Genomic DNA, 21438 nt, shown 5'->3' on the forward strand with positions numbered 1-21438 from the left:
CTCTGCCACACTGGCCCTGGTAAGCCAGAGAGGATGGACACGCTGCGAAGGAGCCTTTCTCGCTGGAAGAGGTACCACATTAAGGTGCACCTGGCTGATGAGGACCTGATGATGCCCCTGACGGTCAAGCCCAGAGACACAGTGATGGACTTACGGGCTCACTTAGTACGGGAGGGCGTCACTTCCTGGAAGAAGACATTTTATTACAACTCCAGGCAGCTCGAGGAGCACGAGACTCTCAAAGAAGCTAATATCCAGAATGGCTCTGTCCTGCTTCTTGTCAGCAATAAAAGGTAGGCAAGGAGTTTGTCTGCAGCAGAGGCGGTGCAAAGGAAGGGGAATGCTCTGTGTATCTCAGCCCCTTGGGACACTTTCCTTTTCCTGCAGAAAGCAGATCAGGAACTCAAACCCCGCAATTTCCAGTAGGTGGATGGAGATTCAAGGCTCTTCAGCTCCAGACACGCTGTGGTGTGAAATAAGGGGGTAAGAGGAGGAGGAACTCTGGTTGATGCTGCCTGTCCTGTCTCTGATCAGGTCTTTCCCAACTATGTAGCCGAACACAGAGGGAAAGACAAGATGTGCAAAAAGGCAAGGGAGATTGTGCGACATGGAGGAGTGCTCGGGGAGCCTCTCATCCTCATTCTTTCTTGTCATGCCTGGCTCTCTCCATTTCTTTTTAGCAGATACTTTCTGCAACTATTTGGGGGTGGCGCAGTCCTGCTTTAACAGGGAAGAGCTATGAGCTGCCAGCTTACGGCAAGGCACAACGGGTGCTGGACAGAGATGGCAAGAGGCTGCAGCTTCCCAAAATGCGGCCAGATCGCAGCAGTTAGGTACAGTGAGACTAGAGACTTCCAGGATAGCCAGTGCAAAGGAGATCAATCAGGGCAAGCCTTATGTTCCAATGGGAATGAAAGCTGAGATAATGGACCTGAGACCCACTGGCCCACAGGATAGTTTAGATTCAGTGGGGTGAATTTATGCCCACCTGCGCTGTCTTTCCTAATGCCTGCCAGCATGATTAATTCTGTGAAGCATTTTGGGGATACTGGGTAGAAGAGGTGCACAGCAGAGCATGGGTGTACTGTGTTTAATTCATCTTTCTGAATCCTGAGCCCTCTGAGTTATGTGTCTATGCTGATCAGAGTTTCCTCTGCAGAAAAACCTGCACTAAAGACTTCAGTTCCTGATTATATGCCACATACTGGAATGGTCCTATTTTCCAGTTCAGAGGCAGCTTGAAATCTCACACAAAGAAGATTTAATAAAGCATTTCCTTTCAGAGCTCAGCCAGACACAAGAGATTTCACATCGCTCAGCTAACTGCAAACCCCAAGTCACCCATGGCCCCTTTCTCCAACATCTCATTTCAGCTCTCTGATTAACTTGGCTCAGCTCCTCCTTTTCACCTTGTTTTTAATGGCAGGAGCATTTCTATTTGTTGTTGTTTCCAGTGTTTATTTTCCTAAATTGTACAGCCTGAATTTTCGAGAGTAAAAAAGGATTCGGAGGGACTCAGTTGATAGAGTGCACATATTGACGCTCTTTTGACAGATGCCCGATTTCCATAACGTGTTATGCACCTTCCCACATGCTGCAAAAGCAGGGCGTAACTGCAGCAATGCAAAAATCACCAGGAGATCCTGTCCCCAGTGTGCTCAGTTCAGGGTGCCCACTTGGAGTCACTAGCCATTTTTGAAAATTTAGAGCCTTCTGCTGAAAGCTCCAGCTCAATTTTTGTGAGTACATGAAAACAGAGTGGGATTTCTAATATTTTTCTCCTTGAATTTCATCAAAACCTTCCTGGCTCTTGAACAAGCACCTTTCTCCAATCTCTTATTCCTTTTCCCAGGACTGGCTGCATTGTGGGGGGTGGACAGCCTCTCCCTGAAATCACGTCTCTCCTTCACTTCTTGGACATGAAGGATTATTGGGTTGTGACAACCTCAGCCACTCCCAAAGTATTTTGTGTGGCAGGAGTGATAAATGCGCAGGTATTAGGGATACAGTCTAAAGGCTCACGAAGGTGACTGAGCTATCGTTGGAGCATGGACGCCGTAGATATTTCTGAGAGATGCTTGTGTGTGGCCTGGCAGCCATCACCCTGCTCGGTACGTAGTCCTGGGCTGAGTGCAGCCTCTGTGACTCAGCACCTTGCCAGATCCTCAGCATGCAGAGGATGGTTTTTTAGAGGGCTCTCTCTATCACTTAAACTGGGAATTAGGAAATACTATGTGTGAGAAGGCAGGTGCTGCATTGCAATTGAGATTACAGCACCATTTTGAGCCTTAAGATTATTCAGCCAGATCTTCAGGTATTATAAATCCATGTTGCTCCAATAGCGTTCATGGAGATATGCTGGTCTGTATCAGCTGGGTAACAGTGTGCAACCTTGGGGAATACGAGGAGAGTAGCCTACACAGTGTTGGGATTGTCTAGGAGGCACAGGAGCAAAGAGGAATAGAGAACGTGGTGCTGGGTTTGGCCAGCAGCCCTGAGGATTTAAGAGTTGGTTTTAGTACTTCACTGACTCCGTGAAGTATGGACCCTCTCCATCAAAGGTCAGCATCTGCTTCTTAAGTTCTCCCTGAAAATCTTGGTGTCTCCTACTTACTCTTTTGTACTGAGATGCCAGCCAAGCAGAGCTCTATTAATTCCAAAAGTGCAGTTGCTCTGATTGCCAAGGTCTACAGCTCAGTGTCGTGTCTATAAATATTAATGGTCAGTCTGTATGCTATGTGTTCCTACAAGGGGCTCATGGGACAGTTTACTTTGAACCAGAGAAAACATGAAAATGACCCTATTTTTCATTCCCCCCCCCCCTTAATGCCTTTGTAGATAATTGGCATTTAGCAAAGGCCAAGTCAGCATTTCCACTTCTTGCTCGTGTTTTCTGGGGTTTATAACATAGTCATAAAAATTCACTTAAGGCTGCAGCTTGGCAGGAAAGGGATCAGCATACCAGCTAATGCTGAAAATTTATTTGGACCTTAGTGTTCAAAAGTTCGAGCAAACCATTTTGGAGTTCAGTCAACATGACCTCTCGCCCTGGAAAACACACAGGCAGCCCAGAACTGGGAATATCACATCCACTGAGGATGCAATTCCCCCTTGTGCAGAGCTTGTTAATCACATTACTGCTGCACTGATTGAGATTGCAATCCTGTTGCAGTAGAAGCTGAGCAAAGAACAAGCTGAAAAACAGTTTCTGCCCTAGAGAGCTATGTATTACAATGACATGGTTTGCAAGTGGGTAAAACAAGCAAAGCAAGGCTTGAAATGTGAATGAACAAGCAGAGAGAGAAACCCCCCGGCTCAGCGCCCTTGGGCCAGCCTGTGGTGTTCACGCCATCGGTGCCCAAGGCAAGGAGACCACCAGCAAGTCTCGACATGAAAAGAGCAGCCATCCAGCACAGATGCAACAGCATCCACAAGGGCATGCAGCAGGCTGTCCCAAATGCCCGAGGCGTGATCAGTCCTGGCACTGTGGACCACGCCACGGCAGAACCTGTTTGGCTCGCTCTGGAGGCGGTGCAGGGCCCCAGAGCCAGGTAGCTGCTCAGCTGGTCTGGTGGTGATGTGGGAGTTCCTGAAACTGGCACGACTCTTCCCAAATTCCGTCTGCCGCAGTGAGCCACCCGAATGCTCTTTGCCGGCTGCACACTGTGGAGCACCAACCGAAGAGGCCTCCCACGGTGTAGTCAGCAGCAGTGCTGGATAGCGGGTGTATGGCATTAGCGGCTCCTTGTTGATGATTTGTTGGCTGCATTTTGATGCTAGATGTCAGGTGGAGGGATATTGTCTTGAACTGGTGAATCCACCACTTAACCCAAGAGCTATTTGAAATAGAGGATAGAAATGGGTGATCCGGAGTGCTTCCTAGATGCGCTGTGTGCCTGTCACTGACTGTTCCTAAAGATGTACAGCTCCAGCTGGATCTGGACATGGTATAAGCACAAGCACGTTGACAGAGCCTTGGCAGTTGGTTTCAGGCTCCTTTCTTGTGCGGTCACCTCTAGCAGTCAGTCAGACAAGTGCTGTACTAATAAATTAACCAGTACCACGACTGCTCTCTGGTACAATGCTGGAGTATTGCACTGCAGTTTTGGCCCAGTCCAGATGTGTTTCAGGAGCTAGCATGGGCCATGGACTGTTCCTCATGGGCAGTCTGGATGTGCATGCAGATTTGGAGGGTAAGAATTTAATATGCAAACATTGGCCATTCTGTGCCAGCTGTCCTCTCAATGCAGAAGAAAGTCACAGGCACATTTAATTTACTGGCATAGACTCAACCGCAGCACATGGGATCCCCTCAGTCTTTTAGAAGCTGAAGTTCACTGAGGCCAAGCAGCTATCGTCATCATATATAGCTTGCCTGGAGAATGGAGTTCAATAAGTCATTGGTGAATAGGTTAAATAAAGTAGATGCCGGCACTGAGTTTAGTAGAAGTCTATTATCTGGAATCTCTTGGTGTTGATTTTCTGGCCTGGAGCCACCTGAAAACATCTGTCTCGAGGCATTAGCAGTTACCATAACAACTCATCTAGGAACAACTCCTGACAGGTCGAAGAGCAGACCAAGGTCCCACGTGATGTATAAGCCACTCTTAGGCCAAAATAAGCATGTCCAGGATTCTCCCTCTTCTGCAATCCAGCCTCAGTGTCCCTGGTGAGTGCCAGTGCTTATACAAGCTTTAATATGCTTGGGACCCTGCTTTATCATTCAGAGGCTGTTCAGCCTAGTTTTCCAAAGGTCCATCCACTCAAGGAGCTACCTCCTGGCAGAATAACAAAACCATCCGTCTTTGGGGAACCCGGCTAATTCCCTTATTTGCATTCAGTTTACAGTCTCTGATTTTTGGCTTCATAAATGAAAACTATGACTGAGCCTTGGCATGAAAACTATGACTGAGCCACTTGCATAAGGTCCAGTTTAGCTGATGCTAAGACACTACTGCCTACATTTGAATCCCATGCTGACATAAGGATCGGTGTTTGACATAGACACTCGGCAGTGGCTCACTCCAGGCTTATATTACTCCACTCTCCTGTCACCCCTTCTCACTCTCCCTGGAATTGCCTGAGAAGCAGTCACCAAGCACAGCAGATGATGCTGGGTCTCTAGAAAGAGAAATCAGAAAAATAATGGGATCTACACAGTTTGATAGAAAGCCAACGTTACAGCCCAGACAAGAATTAAGTCCCTTAGACTGGGTTTCAGCGTGGCTTTGTGATGCCTGCTCCTTGCACTGACCTTCCAGCTCCTGGGGTTGCTCAGCAATTACTCCTCAGCATGGAGGGGAGACTTTGCGCTCCCATCCAACTACTACAGACTTGCCCTGTTAAGCTTAGGCCTAACAGCAGGCTCCAAGGCATCTCACAGTAGGATAACGATCCTTTAAATAGCACTGGGAGTCTCTCTTCTCAGGGAGAACTAATTAAGTTCTTCAGCACATGCTTAGACATATGTTGACCTGGTATGGCCTTAACAGGCCTGCTTCCATCTACTGGATAAATAACACTGGCTTAAATAATATCCTCCTAGAGATGTGTTACTTAGGCAACAGCCAGGTGGGGGACTGACTTCATCTCTGTGGCTGAAGGTAGTATTTATGTATATTAGCAACGGGCCAAGCTCTCTGCTGGTGTAAACTCCTTGAAATCAGTTAAGTGATTTTTAAGGTCTGAAAGCACTGGTGCAGTTACCTCTGCTGATCTCTTGCAGTGTACAGGCCAGAAAATGACACCTGTATTTAGCTCAGTTACTTACTGTTCACCCCAAGAAGCTCATTTAACAAAAGCAGAGGGTTGCATCAGTGGAGAACATGGCCCCTAGGATCTGAACTCCTCTCCTGTGCAGTTGCATGGGATTGCAGTAGATGAAACTGAGCTGATGTGTCCCATGGTGGGTCTGTCTTGGCTCTAGGCAAAGAATTAATGAATGGAAAGTAAATTCTAAACCAAGTTCTCTTCTGGTGTGATATGGCACAGCTTCCTGGACTTCTCTGTAGTTGTGCTGATTTATACCAGGTGAGGATTTTGCCCACTTGGGATAAATATCCTCTCCTGTGTCCTGGAGTTTTATGGGGCAGATGTGCTACAGGGTAGACTCACAGCAAATCCTTGGCTATTACAATCCCCTGAAATTTCAAGTGAGGAAGTAAGTGCTGGAATATGAATCCTGTTCTGGTTTTTGCAGAAAGCCCAAGCAATGATTGGTATCGGCCTAAGTAGACTTGTAGTGTCCTTTGCTAGGACCCAACAAAACCCCCCACCCCATAAACTTTGAACTTCTCTAAGTCCTGATGAAATATTTGCAGCACAGGCTCAGTTTCTTGTCTGCATAATTGCAAAGAGCAATTCACAGGAGTCAAAAGACTCAGCCCTGCACTTACTGGCTTGGCTGGGTGGGGTGACTGCCTGGTAGAGCTGCTGCCTACAGGCCACGAGGATCTTGGTTGCAGTCCAAGGTGTGATAATGAGCTCTCTAAGCAAATGCTAGCCCTGAAGAGGTACCCCTAGAAACTTGCAAGAGCTTCAGCCTCCGTTCTGGAGACCCCAGGGGGTAGCCCTAGATGATTTCTAAGGGTCTTCAGAAGAGTAACTAAGAAAGTAATCCTACTTTTGCTAAGCTGAAGTCTTCTATGCAGGATCTGTACCCCTGTCAGAAAATGTTTATGGAATTGTAGCCCAGAAAACCACCATTTAGTGCTAACGCATGCGGGTGAGCGTGTTCAGAGCAATTCAAGCTCTGTCTTACTGTAAACATCCTCAAACTGCTTCTAAAGCTACAGGCTGCCCTGTTCTGAGATGAAAAATGGATTTCCAGGAGCAGACACTAAGGAGGGAGAGCCTTGCCTATGGGAAAAAGGCTTCCAGACAGTTGCAGCTTATCGAGGGTGAAGGCATCTTTTGCGGAAAGATAAACAGGCCTGAAACCCTGCAAGTGGCTTATCCTCAGCTGTACAGTGTGACTGAAAAAACAGAACAGTCAGAGGATCAGGTTTATATTCTCCCCACACCAGGGTCAGTGCCTCCTTGGTCAAATGCCATTTTTGATTGCATGTCTGCAGTGCTCCAAGTATTTGCCTCTTTCTTATTCAGATAATGCCAAAGAGCACAGCCAAAGCCATGAGAGACAGGGAGTGTGACAAGGGCTGAAGGGAAGCAGATGGAAGAGAGCTTGGCCGTGGAAAGGCAGCCCGGCCACCAGCGTTTGGTAAGTCCCTCCCTGCACGCCAGCTCAAGGACTGTTCAGAAAGCAGCTCCGAGTGTTTTCAGCACAGTACCCATGAATAATTAACCCAAACAAAACAACAAATAACGTTTCCTCATCAGTGTGCTGTGTGGTCTCAGCTGCCAAAGGAGAAGCGTGGGTAAGAGTGACTCAGCTCCTGAGGGCAGTGAATCAGAGTGAAATGCCCATGAAAGGGTGACTTCTGCCTGGGTGACGAAGCGAGGAGGAGCTGAGGTGGACTTTGCTTAGGGCCCTAGATGGGGACACTGGACATCTGAGACTCCTCCGACTCTCTCACAGGATTCCTCAGTAAGTTGATCTCGGCTTTTGTTTTCCTACGTGTAAGTCTGAGATAATTTATTCTCCCTTTCTCCCACTCTTTGTCCATCCAGCTGTGACTCAGGTTAGGAACTGTCTGGGCTCCTGAGCAGTTCCTGTTCAGCGGGGCCCTCATTTCTAGGTTGAAGGCTCTGTACAGCAAATAAGCGGTAAGCACACTATAGACAGTCCTGGAGCTTGACAGCCTTTATCTATCCAAAGGACAGAGACTGGTTGGTCACTGTTAGGACGACTACCTCACCTGACATTAGGGACCCATTGTTATACCAAAACTGCCTTATTTTTGAGCCAGGGTTTATAAAGCAATGAGCCTCCTTGTGTTGTTCTTCCATCTGTGTGCCAGTCCTCCCGCTCCAATAACTTCTGAACTAGCTGACCTGATTCAACCCAGTTTGATGGAAAGAGAGAGGTCTCACAGACCCAAGATTCCTGCAATTTTCATGAAAATACAGCAGCTGGATAGAAGAGAGACATTTAAGTTAATATCCTTGTGAAGGAAAGGTAATTACACCTCTTGCTCCCTGTCTGTTTTGAGAGGCAGCAGCCAGGTGACCGTCTGGCATTTAGATACTGGCTGGTCAATCAGTACCTGCCTAGCTTCAAACCAGCTACTGCGCTTGCTGCCCCTCGCCTGCAAAGCAAGAAGCTGCTGGAAGAGCCGAGGACTTTGCTGGGGAGGTCTGGAGGGGATAAGGGTGCCCTGGGGATATTACAGTGAGCTGCGAGCACTAAGAAAAGAAGAAATAAAAAGCAGTTGTAATACACAAATTGGAAGGAGAACGGGTTTCGCCAGTTTCCCTGCTCACAGAACAACTTAATTTTTAGGTTCAAACTTATTTTCAGGACAAAATAGATGTTTCTTTAACCACTACAGCACTTTCCCCAGAAAATTTCAATGACTGGCAACTGTCTTACCAAACCCCCCAAACCTGCATTTTCTGTTTTTCGACTGAAAAACATGCCTTTCTGGACTTTTTTTGGCAGTAAGAAAACATTTGATTTTTTTTTTCCCAACAAAAGCATTTGAAGAAATGCCATGGAAAATGGAGTTTCTCATTTTCCATTTTTTTTTTTTCCCTAAGAACAAAAATATTTCCCCAAGTACTTCCTTGGACTTCGCACAGAAAGAGATTCTAAGACAAAGACGTGAACATAGTCACAGCTGAAGATCTTTCAGTCCAAGCAACTGAGATGGACAAAGAGTGGGATGGGACTGAGCATGGGAAGAAGGAATGTGACTTTTCCAAGGTCAACCAACAAGCTAGGCGCACGGTGGAGAGCATGCTGGCGCTGTTGGGTCAGCATTTCTGCCACTTGACCATGCGGCGCCTTTGCGCGTCTGTCTGTCCTGAAATAATGAGTTTCTTGGAGCAGAGCCAGTACTTTCCTGAGTGCTTGGAAAGTGCCTTGTGCAGCCCTAACTGCAGTCATAAATAATAATTTAAATGATAATAATAATATTAAAGTGGAGGTGTGCCACTGAAGGTGGGACACACTCAGCAAGAGTCCTAAATCGATGTCCCTCTTCTAGTGAAAGGTACAGTTTGCCTCACAAAGCCTGGGAGACCAGCATTTACTTCTCTGGACCTGATAATCACAGTCTTTTGCTCTGCAAAAGGCAAACTGACCTGAGCTGAATTAGGTCCAGTATCTACTCTAACACCTCATGCCTGTAGCTGGCAGCTTTGGTCAGCTCTGGAAGGCTTTTTGCAGCTCAGGGGGATATCTGGAAAGAGTAAATTAACTGTGGTGGTGTGGCGAGCTGCCTGGACTAATGTTTTTTTCAGAGATAGGCTTTGATTGACACTTCAAATCTGCCTGACAATCTTTTATTCTAAGTGCAGTCGCTGCCTTTCTTCAGAGCAGGAAGAGCTGGTTTGGTTGCTGTCCTTCAAATGATGGATCTTATCACATGGGAAAAAGAAGGAAAAAAAAAAAAGCAAACCACCTGGAAACAGCCACAGGTACAGCATAAAAAGAGGTAAAACTAACTGCATCTATTTGAGGTATTTCTGTTTTTTCCCCTCTATGCCATAATCCAATGCAAGATATACGAGAAAAGAGGCTATACTCTGAGGAATAGAACTGACTTTTCTTTCTTTATTTGACCGTTCATTATGTTGTTGTTTTCCTTCAAGAGATTTGTTAATGCTTTGCAGATAGGACCATGCCACCCTCCAGTGATGAGAGGACTGGGAAGTCAGCGGACAACTCTTTTCCTTACTTGTTCTACACTGCCTCTTCTGCCCGTCCTCCCCACATTGCCTCTTACTCCTTAGTTTCAGGTGTCCTTAATGCTTGCTAAATACTGGCATCACACCATTCAGCTGCTCACAGAAGAGGCAACAGCCACTTTTTACAACGTAATTTAGACATTTGGGGTTTACCTGAGTCTGGGCAAGAAGAAGGTTGGGTCTCCAAACGGGCAGAGGCATGCTTCGAATCCTCTTCTGGACACCCACTCAGGTGGCAAAATAGGTCTCTTGTTTGAGATGTCCTGTCTCTCCTCGCTTGTCTAGGTCCATCAAAAAACAGCCAGGCTCTTTAGACTGCAGAGTATGGGGCTGTTGTTGTATGTCCAAATACCAGGAAAGATGCTGATAGCAAGAACTGCTCTGAAATGGATGTTTCCCTTGTTCTCTGTGAACACAGGTGTAGACAAGACCGAAGACCAAAGCTGAAAGGTGCGCAAGCTCTTGTCTGCATGCCAGCCTGGGCGTATTGCAAGATGGAAACATTTGCAACTTCGCATGCTGCACCATGGATGGGACTTCTTCTTGTCAGGAGTGTTTATCTTTGGGATCCTGCTATTCGTGAGGTATCACAGACAGGATTACCAAAAGCATGGCTGTTCGCTGCTGCATTCACCTCCACCTTGGAGCCACAGCCAGGCCTTCCCAGCCAGCTCCTTCTCCTGAGCTCCATGAGCAGAAGACAAGCCCAGGCAGGCCATCTCCACCAGCTGCTGTGCTTCAGCAAGGCAGCTCAGGCTGAGGCATGCTTCAGCAGCTCTTCTGTGCTTCGCCTGTACCCGAGTCGTGGATGCATCAAGTGCTTCAGTTTACAGGGCCATCAGCCTGGCAGCTTTCCACAGCACTAAATTTACTTTTTAAAGTTACATCAGTGTTGTACCCAGAGGGAACGGAGGAACAGATGCAGCCTGTGAAGTCTGGCTTTAATTCACCTGCCTCATTTAATTTCCTGCCCTGCCTTCTAATCAATGAGTCTGCACTCGTGGCCCTGGGAATACAGAGATTTTTTCATATACAGGAGAATTCAACACAGTAGCTGTGCTGGCTGAGCTCTCAGGGTCTCGAGCAGGCTGTGTCACATCTCCTTGGAGGCTGCTTCATTATGGATTTCCCTCCCCCAGAAGCACTTGCACACACTCTCCAATCCATGGCAGCTGCACCACATTTCCTTGCAGGGGCCTGTTGGCACAGGGCAGCTGTGCCATGTTAAGCCTCTCTTAGTAAGGCCGGCTGTGCAGCATTCCCTCCTGGAAGTGCTCTCCTTCCTGGTTTTCAGCCACATGGCTTTCTTTTCAGGGCCACACGCTGCTTTCTGGGGCTCTGTCCCCATGGTGGCCCTGCCGTGCTACCTCGGACAGGCTGCTGAGGCCAAATGTGCCTCATTATCTCCCAGGGGCTCCCAGCAACATCGCGGGACCAGTGGTGCTTCACAGGGGCTCCTTTCTCGAGGCAGCTGTGCCGACGCTCCCTCGCAGGGCCGTCAGGCCCACTAGCCCTGTGGCGTGTCACTTCCCAGGTGTCCCTTCATCGAGGACAGTAGCACCATGTCACCTTAAAGGTGTTTTCAGGACTACATCGCTTCAGGTACTCAGGGCTATCAGGACGCCCCAATGAATGGCACTTTTCCTTTGGTTAAGCAGACGCCCATTGTCCTGGTTATTTTTGAGCTCATGTTAATTCCAGGCAGTGCTGCCCAGTTGCTTACTCAGCCGGTGTCAAAACCCTGGGAGACAGGAAGGCTCTGTTTGGCTGGTAGCACCTATTTTGTGACGTTGCTGCTTTACCTCACGTTATTATAATCTGTATCAGATTGCTCTTTGCCTGCTAAAATGGACAATTAGGATCCAGTTGTAATGCAAATTGCACGGTGGAATAAAAACCATGGGGAACAAAATCACAAATAAGTATTTATGTCAGCCTTTCTTACTCTGTGATGGGTCCTGCTCAGTTACTGCTCGCTGTGAAGCATCAGACAGAAGAGAACCTGGTGTGCCTTTGTGTTTTATAGGCACGAGCTGCCGAGCTGCTCTGTGTAAGACTGCCTTTAGGCACTCATGGGCCTCGATAATGTGTATGTGTGCAAACGTAACAGACAGATTGCCGCCTACACTGGAAATTTGATGATTGCCTTGTTTTTTCAAGGCTCTGTTTTATATACTGCAGGCCAAACCCATGGGTAATTTCCAGTCTCTCTGCACAGGGCTGAGATGACGTGGTGAGAGAAGCGTAGAGATGCTGAAATTTCAATCTGCCACATAATGTGCTCCTAATACTGATAGCCTTGTAAGCATGTTGTTGTCATTGGTGTCGTTGTTGTTGTTCTTGTAATTGTTGTCTCCCCATGTTTGGTGCTAAATGTTGTAAATTAAGAGAAATATTTAAATTCGTAAAGGAACCTAAAGATACTGTGGAATTAAACACACAGGAGTCCTGCATATGCAAATGGAAGAGGGATGTCTTCATTTAAAATGGCAAGCCATGTCAATGTAAAGCAATATGCTGCTGATGTCGCTGCTTTTACTGCGTATCAGCTTTGCATTTCCCCAGGCCCTGGGTAACAAAGAATCAAGCTGCATGTTTTCATAGCAAAACTCATCTTTGAGAATGGAGGTGGAATATCCAGGCTTATAAAGCGTTATAGCTGGCAGTCAGGAGGCAAGTGTTTTAAGGGTTAGCTGAGCTTGTACAGTACCTGTAAGATGCAGAGTGAGAGCAATGCCTGTTCATGTCCCTTTGAAATGGTGGCTTCTAGAGGACAGCAAGGAACAAGAGTGAGAGGTTGTGAAGCCAGATGGATGAGCTGAGTTCAAAGTCCTCCAAGAAGCTATGGCAACATAGCTTGTATATCTACGCAGAAAAGCCTTTGCAACTACCATAAATGACTCTAAATGGCCTTATTTTCCCGCTAGCAGTGAAATAAGCAGCTTCAATGGGGAGGAGTAAATCCATTTGATTGCACATGTTGCCGGGAATAACCCTCTTATTAGTTATTAGCAATAACCCGATCTATCGCTAGCAGCGTGGCCACCAAAACAGCCAGCCTTATCTGCCAGAGAATCATTGTATTGCTTCTAATGTTTCCAATTACAACTGAACAAGGGGAGTCAGAAGGGCCTCAAGGGAAGAAGCTCTGTAGGAAGCAAAAGGCAACATGGAGAACTTGGGTTATAAACAACGTGTGTGACAAATGAAATACATCAAAGCCAATATATCTTTTGAGGAAGACTTCTGCCAGGCAAGGCTGAGCTCTTTCCGTTCCTAACTTTCTTCTAAGCCAATGCGTGGTATTGGTATGTTAGCTCACGAGATGGTGGCGGTGTTGGCTTGTTAGATCATCTTCTGAAGGGAAGAGGGGCTTCTGTACCTTGGGTGTGCGAAGCAGCAGCTCTCAAGCTCAGGGCTCCAGTCCAGGATTTAGATGAAAATTCTCCATTGAAATCGATAGCAAAGAACCTGATCACTTCACTGCAGCAGGGGTGTTCTCACACGGCAATGCCCTGGGATATTCTCACTTAGAATAGATCAGATTCTGCTCTCATTTATGCAATTATAAATCCAGTGTAGCTCCATTTGAAGCAACTGTTTTCATCCAATGCAAATGAGATCAAGATCTGGCCTAGGCTGGTTTTGTACACAATGGAAACAGACTGAATTATGGAAAACAGGAAACAAATCTAATGTAAATCTAAATGGAAATATGCTGTCTGTTACATCAGAATAAATTGGAAGCAAGTCTGTTGATTCTAATGGAATTCATCTGGATTTACACCAGACAGTGGCTCAGCATTTGTCAGTTGGCTGCACACCGGCATCAAAACGCAAACCATGTTACCTCATCTGAATAGCTTTGAACAATTTCTTCCTTTTCCTTTACATTTAAGCAATTGCCTCTGCATCCTGATAGCTGATTAGCCTTTTCAAACAAACCCCTGCAAACAGACATCAACAAATGAGCCCTGCCCTCACTAGCATTTTCAGAATCTAAATGATGAGTCTGAAGTACTGAGCTTGGTTTTGGAGTCACTTACACTTGCTCCTGCTCCTTTGTGTTCATGATGCAGAGCAGTAGGATTGAGCTCACGGGAGGACAGACCTTTGCAACAACTATTCTGATTTCCCCAAAGTACGCCAAATTCACTGCCTTCCCATCAGCAGTGGCCAGGGCCAGCTATCTCCTAGGATGCACAGGAGACCTTCCGGTAGATAAGCAAAATATTGTCATACTTCTACTCTTGCTGTGTTCAGTCGGATGGTCAGAACGGAGACGTAACCCTCCCTAACGGACCTAATAGGAAATTGGGTCATGCTGTGTTACCGCAGGCAAGTTACTGCTCCTCTCCGTGCCACCGTGCAGCTGGCCACGGGAGCCCGTTGCTCATGGGGCAGTCTTCATGGGGAAACCAAGAGGACTAACTAATGTCTGAGCAGCAAACTAGACTCCCTGGGTGAAAGTCACTGGAAAAGTGCAATGTGTAAGAGCACAGCCGTGTCAGCCCCTTCCCTTGAATCTCAGTTACCCCAGCTTCTTACATAATTCAGTTCTTAAGCTGTGTTCATGTTTCTTTTTGGATAATTAGTAAAATGTATCTTAATTAAAACAAGAGAAGGAGAAGACAACACACAAACGAAAGCCCTAAGTCAATGAAATTCAGGGAGTGGCAAAGCAATTATTCAAATACAAATCTTGTTGGTAACCAGGCACACATGGTAATAACAGTTATGGAGAGGGTTTCAAAGGTAAAGAGTTTTCTGAAAGTTGGATAACTGTTTGCCTGGACACGCTTCTTTCAAGGGACTGGCTAGAGCCTGATATGTGAATGCCACGGAGCCGGGCCTGCAATCAGTCTCCGCGTGAGAAGAGCTAGGGGAGCGGTGTAGTCAGCAACCCTTGTTTCTATTTCTGCCACCGATTTTCTGTGGGATCCTCAGGAAATTAATTGGGCAAGATTTTTGCAAGTGGCTCCTGTCTATGGTTCCTTTAATGTGTAGATGTTCAACCTGAGACATGCACAATCACCCTTTGCTGGATCGTTAGCAAGAAAGCACGCATGGATTTCAACCAGCATCTGAACATGCCAGCCACTACCTCTCAGAGTCTTTATGTTCCCATCTGTAAGTTGTTATAATAAATACTTTCCCGATTTTATAAAGCTATTAAAGTCTCTCTAATGTAACAGAGGCTTTCAAAGAGCTGTGATTATTATGGCTTACTCTTGCTTACGCTTATTCCTGCAGGTCAGCTGTGCTTAATTTGTGGGAGCTTTCTCATTGCTGGCACTGCAGACCCTATGTGGCATGCAATGTCTTGCTATCTTATTTCTGTTCTTTACAGCATCACCTGGAATAAATGCCTGCAGCCAGGATGCACCTGACAGTTGTGGTGTTGATACACAAACAAAAGCTCCAGCTTACTCATTGCTCGCAGCCTCTATAACTCTGTTTGCCATGTACCACAGGCTTATTTCATCCATGTCGGTGAAGCTGGCATGTGCGAACTGGAAGCAAACAGAAAGCAGAAATGAGAAGTAATTGGGTCCCAGCCCAATCCCAGCTCTCTGCAAGAATGCACCATATGCGGTCATGGGCAGCACTGGACTGCAAAGTACATGTAATCCTAGGGAACCAGCTAAAGTCAATTTGCCAGCCTCCTTGGAGAGTCTCAGCAGCATCACTGCTCTTTACTCACTGCCTGTAAACGATCCTAGTGCACATGAGAATAAAGCCTATATTGAGGTGGGTGTAATAGGACCACCAAATACAGAGTCAAGAGAGAATCACAATGGCAGAGGCATTTTCTGCTTCAGCAATACGAGAAGATGGAGGGCAGTTATTTGCTTTTATAGGAATAAAACTATTTAGGCAAGGACCTTAAAAGTGGGAATAATTGTAATTTACTGTTCACACTGAGCAGTGGGGAATCAGGCCCAAGCTTGTAGCTACAACCTTTAGCTATAAATGCTGTGGACTAGACTGTGCTGTGCAGAGCTTTACTGAGTGACTAGTCACATTGATTTCGGAATAGCTTTCCCCAGGGTACATCACTGCTTTATACGAGTATGGATGTGAGACCCTATGCTTGATTCTGATCTTGTATTCTGAAAAATCGAGTGATTTTTGGTGTGTATATGCCTGACTTACTTGAATATGCATGTAACCTGGCTTCAAGAGCTGATACAACCTTGATAAGATTCTTACTAAGCTATTCTTCTAATTAAACCCTATCTATGTTGGGCAGAATCCTACCCAATTCAGCATATGGACACTCTTGTGAACACAGATCTGGGTCCCATGTCAGAAATCAGGTTTGGCCATGGTGGCGATAGAACAGGTTAGCCTATAAGCCCAAAGTAAATTTGCAAACTCCATCTGTTTAAAAAGAAATGCATTAATAGATTCTATGACTGATCTCCTAAAATGTCATTTGAATAGTTTTGACTGTGCATTTGTTTTATTCCTGGGAAATTTCAGAGTACAAAAAGACTTCTATTTTCCTTCTTCATTTGCCAAGAATCCCTTTGAAACTTGTTTGTAATATAGACTGAGACTTGGACCAGATCTTTAGCTCACATAAACAGACGTATCTCTATTGACTTCTGTAAAGGGATGCTGATACACATGAGCTGAGGATCAAGGACAAGAAAATGAAAGCAAGAAACTGCTAGGTATGAAGCTTTTTGACCAGGGAATTAGTTACTCCAGGAAATTTCCTGTTATTTCCTAAAAAATTGATTCTTCCAAAATGGCAGTCTTACCTATTTGGGATATGAATGTCTAGAACACGACTTACTGACCCAGTGCCGCCCTTCAGTCAATCCCTTTTTATGCTGATAGGTTGAGGACTTTCCCGCTGTCTGCTCTGCCTCCCAGGGCAGGTGCAGGTAATACTGGATGGTTTGAACTGAAGTATTTAATTGTGAAAAAAGTCACAATAAGTTTTTTAAATATAAAGCCTTTGGTGACAGCTCCTGATTGTGAATTGGAGAATGTGGTGGTATGGGAGAGAGTCTGGATTATTTTAGGTGATTTTAGTGCTTCTAAAAGGAAGCGCTTGAAAGCCATATGCTGAGAATGCAACAGATAATGTACGTTGATCGATGTGTATAGAGATGCTTGGGTGAAGAAGGAGAGACAAGGACATAAGGTAGATGTGGGACAGAGCTCTGAGTAAGGAGAGCCACCCATAGACTAATGAGACACTAACATTAGGAATAAAAGGAGAAAAAAGGAAGAATAAGTACCTGAAGCCTTGGTCTAGCCCTAAGCACTGAAGTCCATTCTTACTGTGGAGCATCCTTCCAGATTACTGCAGTGTGACAGAGAGGCCTGGATGCCTCAGTACCAAGTGCTCAGAGATGTTCAGAAGGGAGTCTGGACATGACATTATGAGGTGAGACTGTATGACAATGAAGAGGGTAAAAAAAAAAAAAATTCAGGGTTTAAGCCAGGGCTAGTTTAAGCTCTGGGTACATCAGGCTAAACCTGCCCAGTTCTGGTTTCTTACAACTTCCTCTGAAGCTTTTAGTACAGCAAAAGGATGCTGGAAGAGTCTCCTGCTGCTAAGCCTCCACCATCACTGGGGAGGTGACTTTTTTGTAGTTTAATAGTAAGTTGTCAGTTTTCAAGCCTGTCAGTGCAGTGCCTTTCTCCCACAGCGAGTAGCTCATTTCAGCAAGGAGTTATTCCTGGTATATATGAAAGAGAAAAGAGCTTCCTTTTTTCTTTAAAGGAGAGAAGAAATAGGCTTCCTGACAGAATCCCAGTGATGGCATTGGGCTATCAAATGCTGGGAGAACTCCTTAAAAGCATTAATTACGGTAACGCCAAAAGCAGCAAAAGCTACCCTGAGAGATGACATAAGAAGGGTGCCCTCGGTGAGACGCAGGGCCAGTCCATCAGGAGTGCGTGCCAGTGACCAACTGCAGGTGCTTGGGGAAGGAACGCAAGACCTGGGGATACTTGGAAGTGTCTGTTCTCTCCTATTCCAGCTTCTGGAGGCTCATGCTCTGCCCAGCACCTCTTCTCCTTCCCGTCACCGTTGACTGAATTTTGTTTCTATTTTCTTTCACTTTGAAATGTGGGGAAAGGAGGGGAAGCAGGTCTACAAAGCAATTTCCAATGTGCTTCCCTATCTGTCTGTCTGCTCCGTACAAATAGTTGTTTTTCTTAGGGATAAAGGCTGAAGATAATTCCTTTAAGTGGCAATTAAGCTCTGGGTGGCTGCAGAAAGCTGCAGCTTTCTCCAGCTCCTGCAGAGACACAGCTTGAGCCACAGGTTTCCCTACTTCCCTAAAGATTTTCTTCCTGTCTTTGTTTTGTGTCTGGCGGTGATTACAGCCCTGCTCCTCCAGGGCAGCCAAAAGTGACTGGAGCAGCGGGGAAAATGACAAACCGAGGATGCTCCATAAACTGGCTGTGCCCTCTTTCTGAAATGCACTAATTTCATAGAGCGGGGAATAGTTTCCTCTCAATCCTGATTTGAACTCCTTGTGCTTCACCTGCAACACCTTTGTTTTCCAAGCACTGAGCCCAGTTCAATCTCCTTTTACCCCTGCTGTGCTGGCAAATGTTGGAAAGAGACTTTTGATCATGTTGGATGGAATACTGTGGGCTGATGGAGCAATAACTTGCACTCCAAGACTCAAAGTGAGGCTCATCAGCAGACGTGTGTGATCAGTTTGGCTCATTAGTTAATGAGGTTAATGAGGACACCTGTATGAGCCATCTGATACAAAAGGGGATGTGTCTAGCCAGAGTGATTGCCCAAGATGACACAGCAAATCACTGGCAGAGCTGGGAGCAAGCAGTGCACAACAGGGCCAGGGCTTTATCTTCAGGCCTTTTCCAGGTCTGAAGTCATCCCATCCACCCTTTGGAGCAAGTGGGTGGACATAGCCGTGAGCCTGAGGAGACGGCTCAAATTCAGTCTGGTGTTGGGCTTGTGCAATGGGAGATGCAAGATGTCAGCACGCAGTCTGGGCTGGAAACGTTCTCCGCTATCAGTGAGGCTTGTGAACCTTAAGAGAGCTTCAAAGCTTACCCACACCTCCATTCACAAAGAAACGTGAGCCACTAACTCAGAGGATCTCCCTTTCCCAGACAGGCTTATTATTAATGGCATCAAATAGTGGGATGTTACAATTTCTACCTGGTTTTAATGATTTATCATCCCTGAATCATGCACCATTGGTGACAGTAATTTTCTCTGATTTGGACAGGTGGATGGAATTACATCTCTCTCTGTTTGGTGTGCTAACAAGAGTCAGAATTAATATTTTGTCTTGCCTGGCTTATCTTAGCTAGACAGTAGCTGTTATTTCACCTACTCTGTTTCTCTTCCTCCTCCCTGCCACAACTAAAATAATTTGATTTTGAGCTATACTTGAAGCAGGACTCACCTCAAGTCAGATTTCGAATTCCTTGACTGGAGTCCGATCTCGATGCTATCAATCTCCACCATGACCGAGCACCGTCAGTCATGTAATAGGATGGATCAAGCAGGGAGAACACATTTTGTGGGTCACTGCAGACACCTGCACACAAACACACACACATATTTGACTTTGAGTGCATGCAAGCCAGTGTGGGGCAGAGCGAGAAACTGCTTCCCATCAGCCAGCATGGCACATGCTCCTGTGCCCCATTCCATGGCCTTAGGGCCATGCAATCCCTCATGGAGATCATGGTTACGCCCCTGCAAGCGTACATGAGCGCACAGGCAGAGGAACATTCCCTGGGTGCTCCTGCTGCATGGCTCTGAGTGTGTCTGTGAATACCTTGCTGTGCGTGAGTGTATGCTGGGAGGCAAGTGGGTGAAAGCAAGAAGGATTTGACTACTCACAACGTGCTTTTCCTCTGCCCTTTTTCTACTTTGTTCCCACTTCTGCTGAATTACAGTCACCACCACTGGTCTTTGCCTCCCAGCGTGGGACGTTGTGTTAGATTCTATACATATTGCATTGTTTCCCTTCTTTTTTTCCCCTTCCCCTCCCTGCTCATGGTTGTTTGTGTTCTCTTCATGTGTGGCATCAAAAGGCCGTTTGAACAGCAACTATCCAATCTGAATGAAAGGGGATGTTGCTTTTGGAAGATCCAACAGAAGCCTGAACAGAACTGATACTAAATTATGAATTAGCTGGAGATTTTTCTCACCTCTTTTCTTTCTTTTTATTTTTTCTTGCTTTTTTTTTCTCCCTGTCTGTTTTCCTAACCCTAATTAAAATGTGCTGGGCACAAAACTGTAATGAAGGGCTGGACTCATTATTTTTGTTTATGGCAAAACCCAAGCGGAACAGAACTCTAAATGGGCTCTGGTTGAGTCCCATCTCCCTCCATAAAGAGTGTAATAAATATCAGCCACATTGATTTTCCCTCCCCATGAACCCTTTGCTATTTGTTCTGGCCTAAGTGCACTGTGTTCTCCTCTGAGGTTTCTTTTGCTCTAACTGTTCTATTATCTGTTGTTGTTGTTAATCTGTGTTGAGTGTATAATTGAGGTCCTAAGAGAGAGGTTAAGAGAAACCCCCTCAGGAAGACATCTGACCTACATGAAGAAAGAGAAAAAATAAAATAAATAACCCAAGCCATTGAGGCCAACTGCTCCGTTTACCTGGTGGAGCCATTTCCTTTATCAAGGGTTCTCATCCACCCCAGGCTTAGCTCTCTTTCTGTAATTAGCTCTATGTATGTGTTTTTAACCTCTACTTGATTTTTGCATTGATTTCTTTGCCTTGGGGGGACATTTGCCCGTTGATTCCCTAGGCCTGATTTTCCCATTACCTGCAGTTGTCTGCTGAACCGGTGTTATAGTCAGGGAGGCTGTAGGCAGAGGCAGGATGTGGCGCCTTTTCTCTTCCCATTTGCATGCCGCGATTTAATCTGGCCCAAGTGATACAGTACATGTTGGGGGGCCTTGTAGAAGATGTCTCCAAGCACAGACAACAGCTACTTAATTCCCCTTGGGTTTCCCAGGGAATGAGGCATAGGCACGGCTGAAAGCCTCCTGAGAGACTGTCTGGGAAAGGCGTGTGCACCCAACCTCAAGACACTGCTCACCCGCTTTCTATCCACCGCCAGCCACCTGATCCAGGCAGTCTATGTCCTCAGCACTTGAACTTCCCGTCTCCCTTGTTCGGTTGCTGCCGCAGGGACCTATTGCAAATACACGGAATCCATTATTGCCTGCTCACTGTACCAGTTCCCGAATCTCAGCAGATAAAGAGTTCTTAGTGTTTTCTTAATGTCTCTTTGTAGTTTATTAGAGGCCTAGGAGGCATGAGGGGGAAATGAGAATGTGACTCAGAAATCCCTGTTCTGAGTCACGTGCTTCCTTTGCAATCTCATTTGTAACCAGACTATTAAAAGTAAATTATCTGAGCCAAGTGGCAATGCTGAAGCGTAAGGGCTGGGGGGAGGGAAGTAACACTTCCCTCTGGTGTCTCCAGATGCAAGCAGCTTAGTTCAGCCAGTTTAATCTGCCCCTTTCTGCCCATACTGGGATTTTTGCTGTTACTATGGGAGGATTGTTGGCACTGACAGTTGTGGACATGGCTGGCTTGATTTTCCCTCCAGACCTGACGAAAAAGTGCCCCTCTTGGTTGCAGCATGGGGACG

The 21438-nt window shown here is 46.2% G+C and overlaps 1 protein-coding gene across 6 annotated transcripts; it reads left to right on the plus strand.

Annotated features, from left to right (window-relative positions):
* TINCR (TINCR ubiquitin domain containing) lies at positions 1 to 15028 on the plus strand. Of its 6 annotated transcripts, XM_087769691.1 has the most exons (4): positions 1 to 293; positions 7105 to 7546; positions 9416 to 9540; positions 10229 to 15028. In XM_087769691.1, the coding sequence occupies exons 1-2, from the start codon at positions 34 to 36 to the stop codon at positions 7106 to 7108; spliced, it is 264 nt and encodes an 87-aa protein (XP_087625817.1). In that variant the 5' UTR covers positions 1 to 33; the 3' UTR covers positions 7109 to 7546; positions 9416 to 9540; positions 10229 to 15028. The 6 variants fall into 6 exon arrangements, 1 of the variants encoding a protein (XP_087625817.1); XR_015707373.1 differs by lacking the exon at positions 1 to 293 and having other exon boundaries at positions 7035 to 7546; positions 9416 to 9557; XR_015707374.1 differs by lacking the exon at positions 1 to 293 and having other exon boundaries at positions 7035 to 7546; positions 9421 to 9557.
* Positions 15029 to 21438: the final 6410 nt, after the last annotated feature.

This window comes from Nipponia nippon, unplaced genomic scaffold (genome assembly GCF_047370975.1).
Source record: "Nipponia nippon isolate SJK-2023a ecotype South Korea unplaced genomic scaffold, ASM4737097v1 scaffold_31, whole genome shotgun sequence".
NCBI classification, from domain to species: domain Eukaryota; kingdom Metazoa; phylum Chordata; class Aves; order Pelecaniformes; family Threskiornithidae; genus Nipponia; species Nipponia nippon.

What these genes read in the sequence shown, in the direction of transcription:
- TINCR (XM_087769691.1), top strand. Translation starts at nt 34, where the DNA reads ATGGACACGCTGCGAAGGAGCCTTTCTCGCTGGAAGAGGTACCACATT.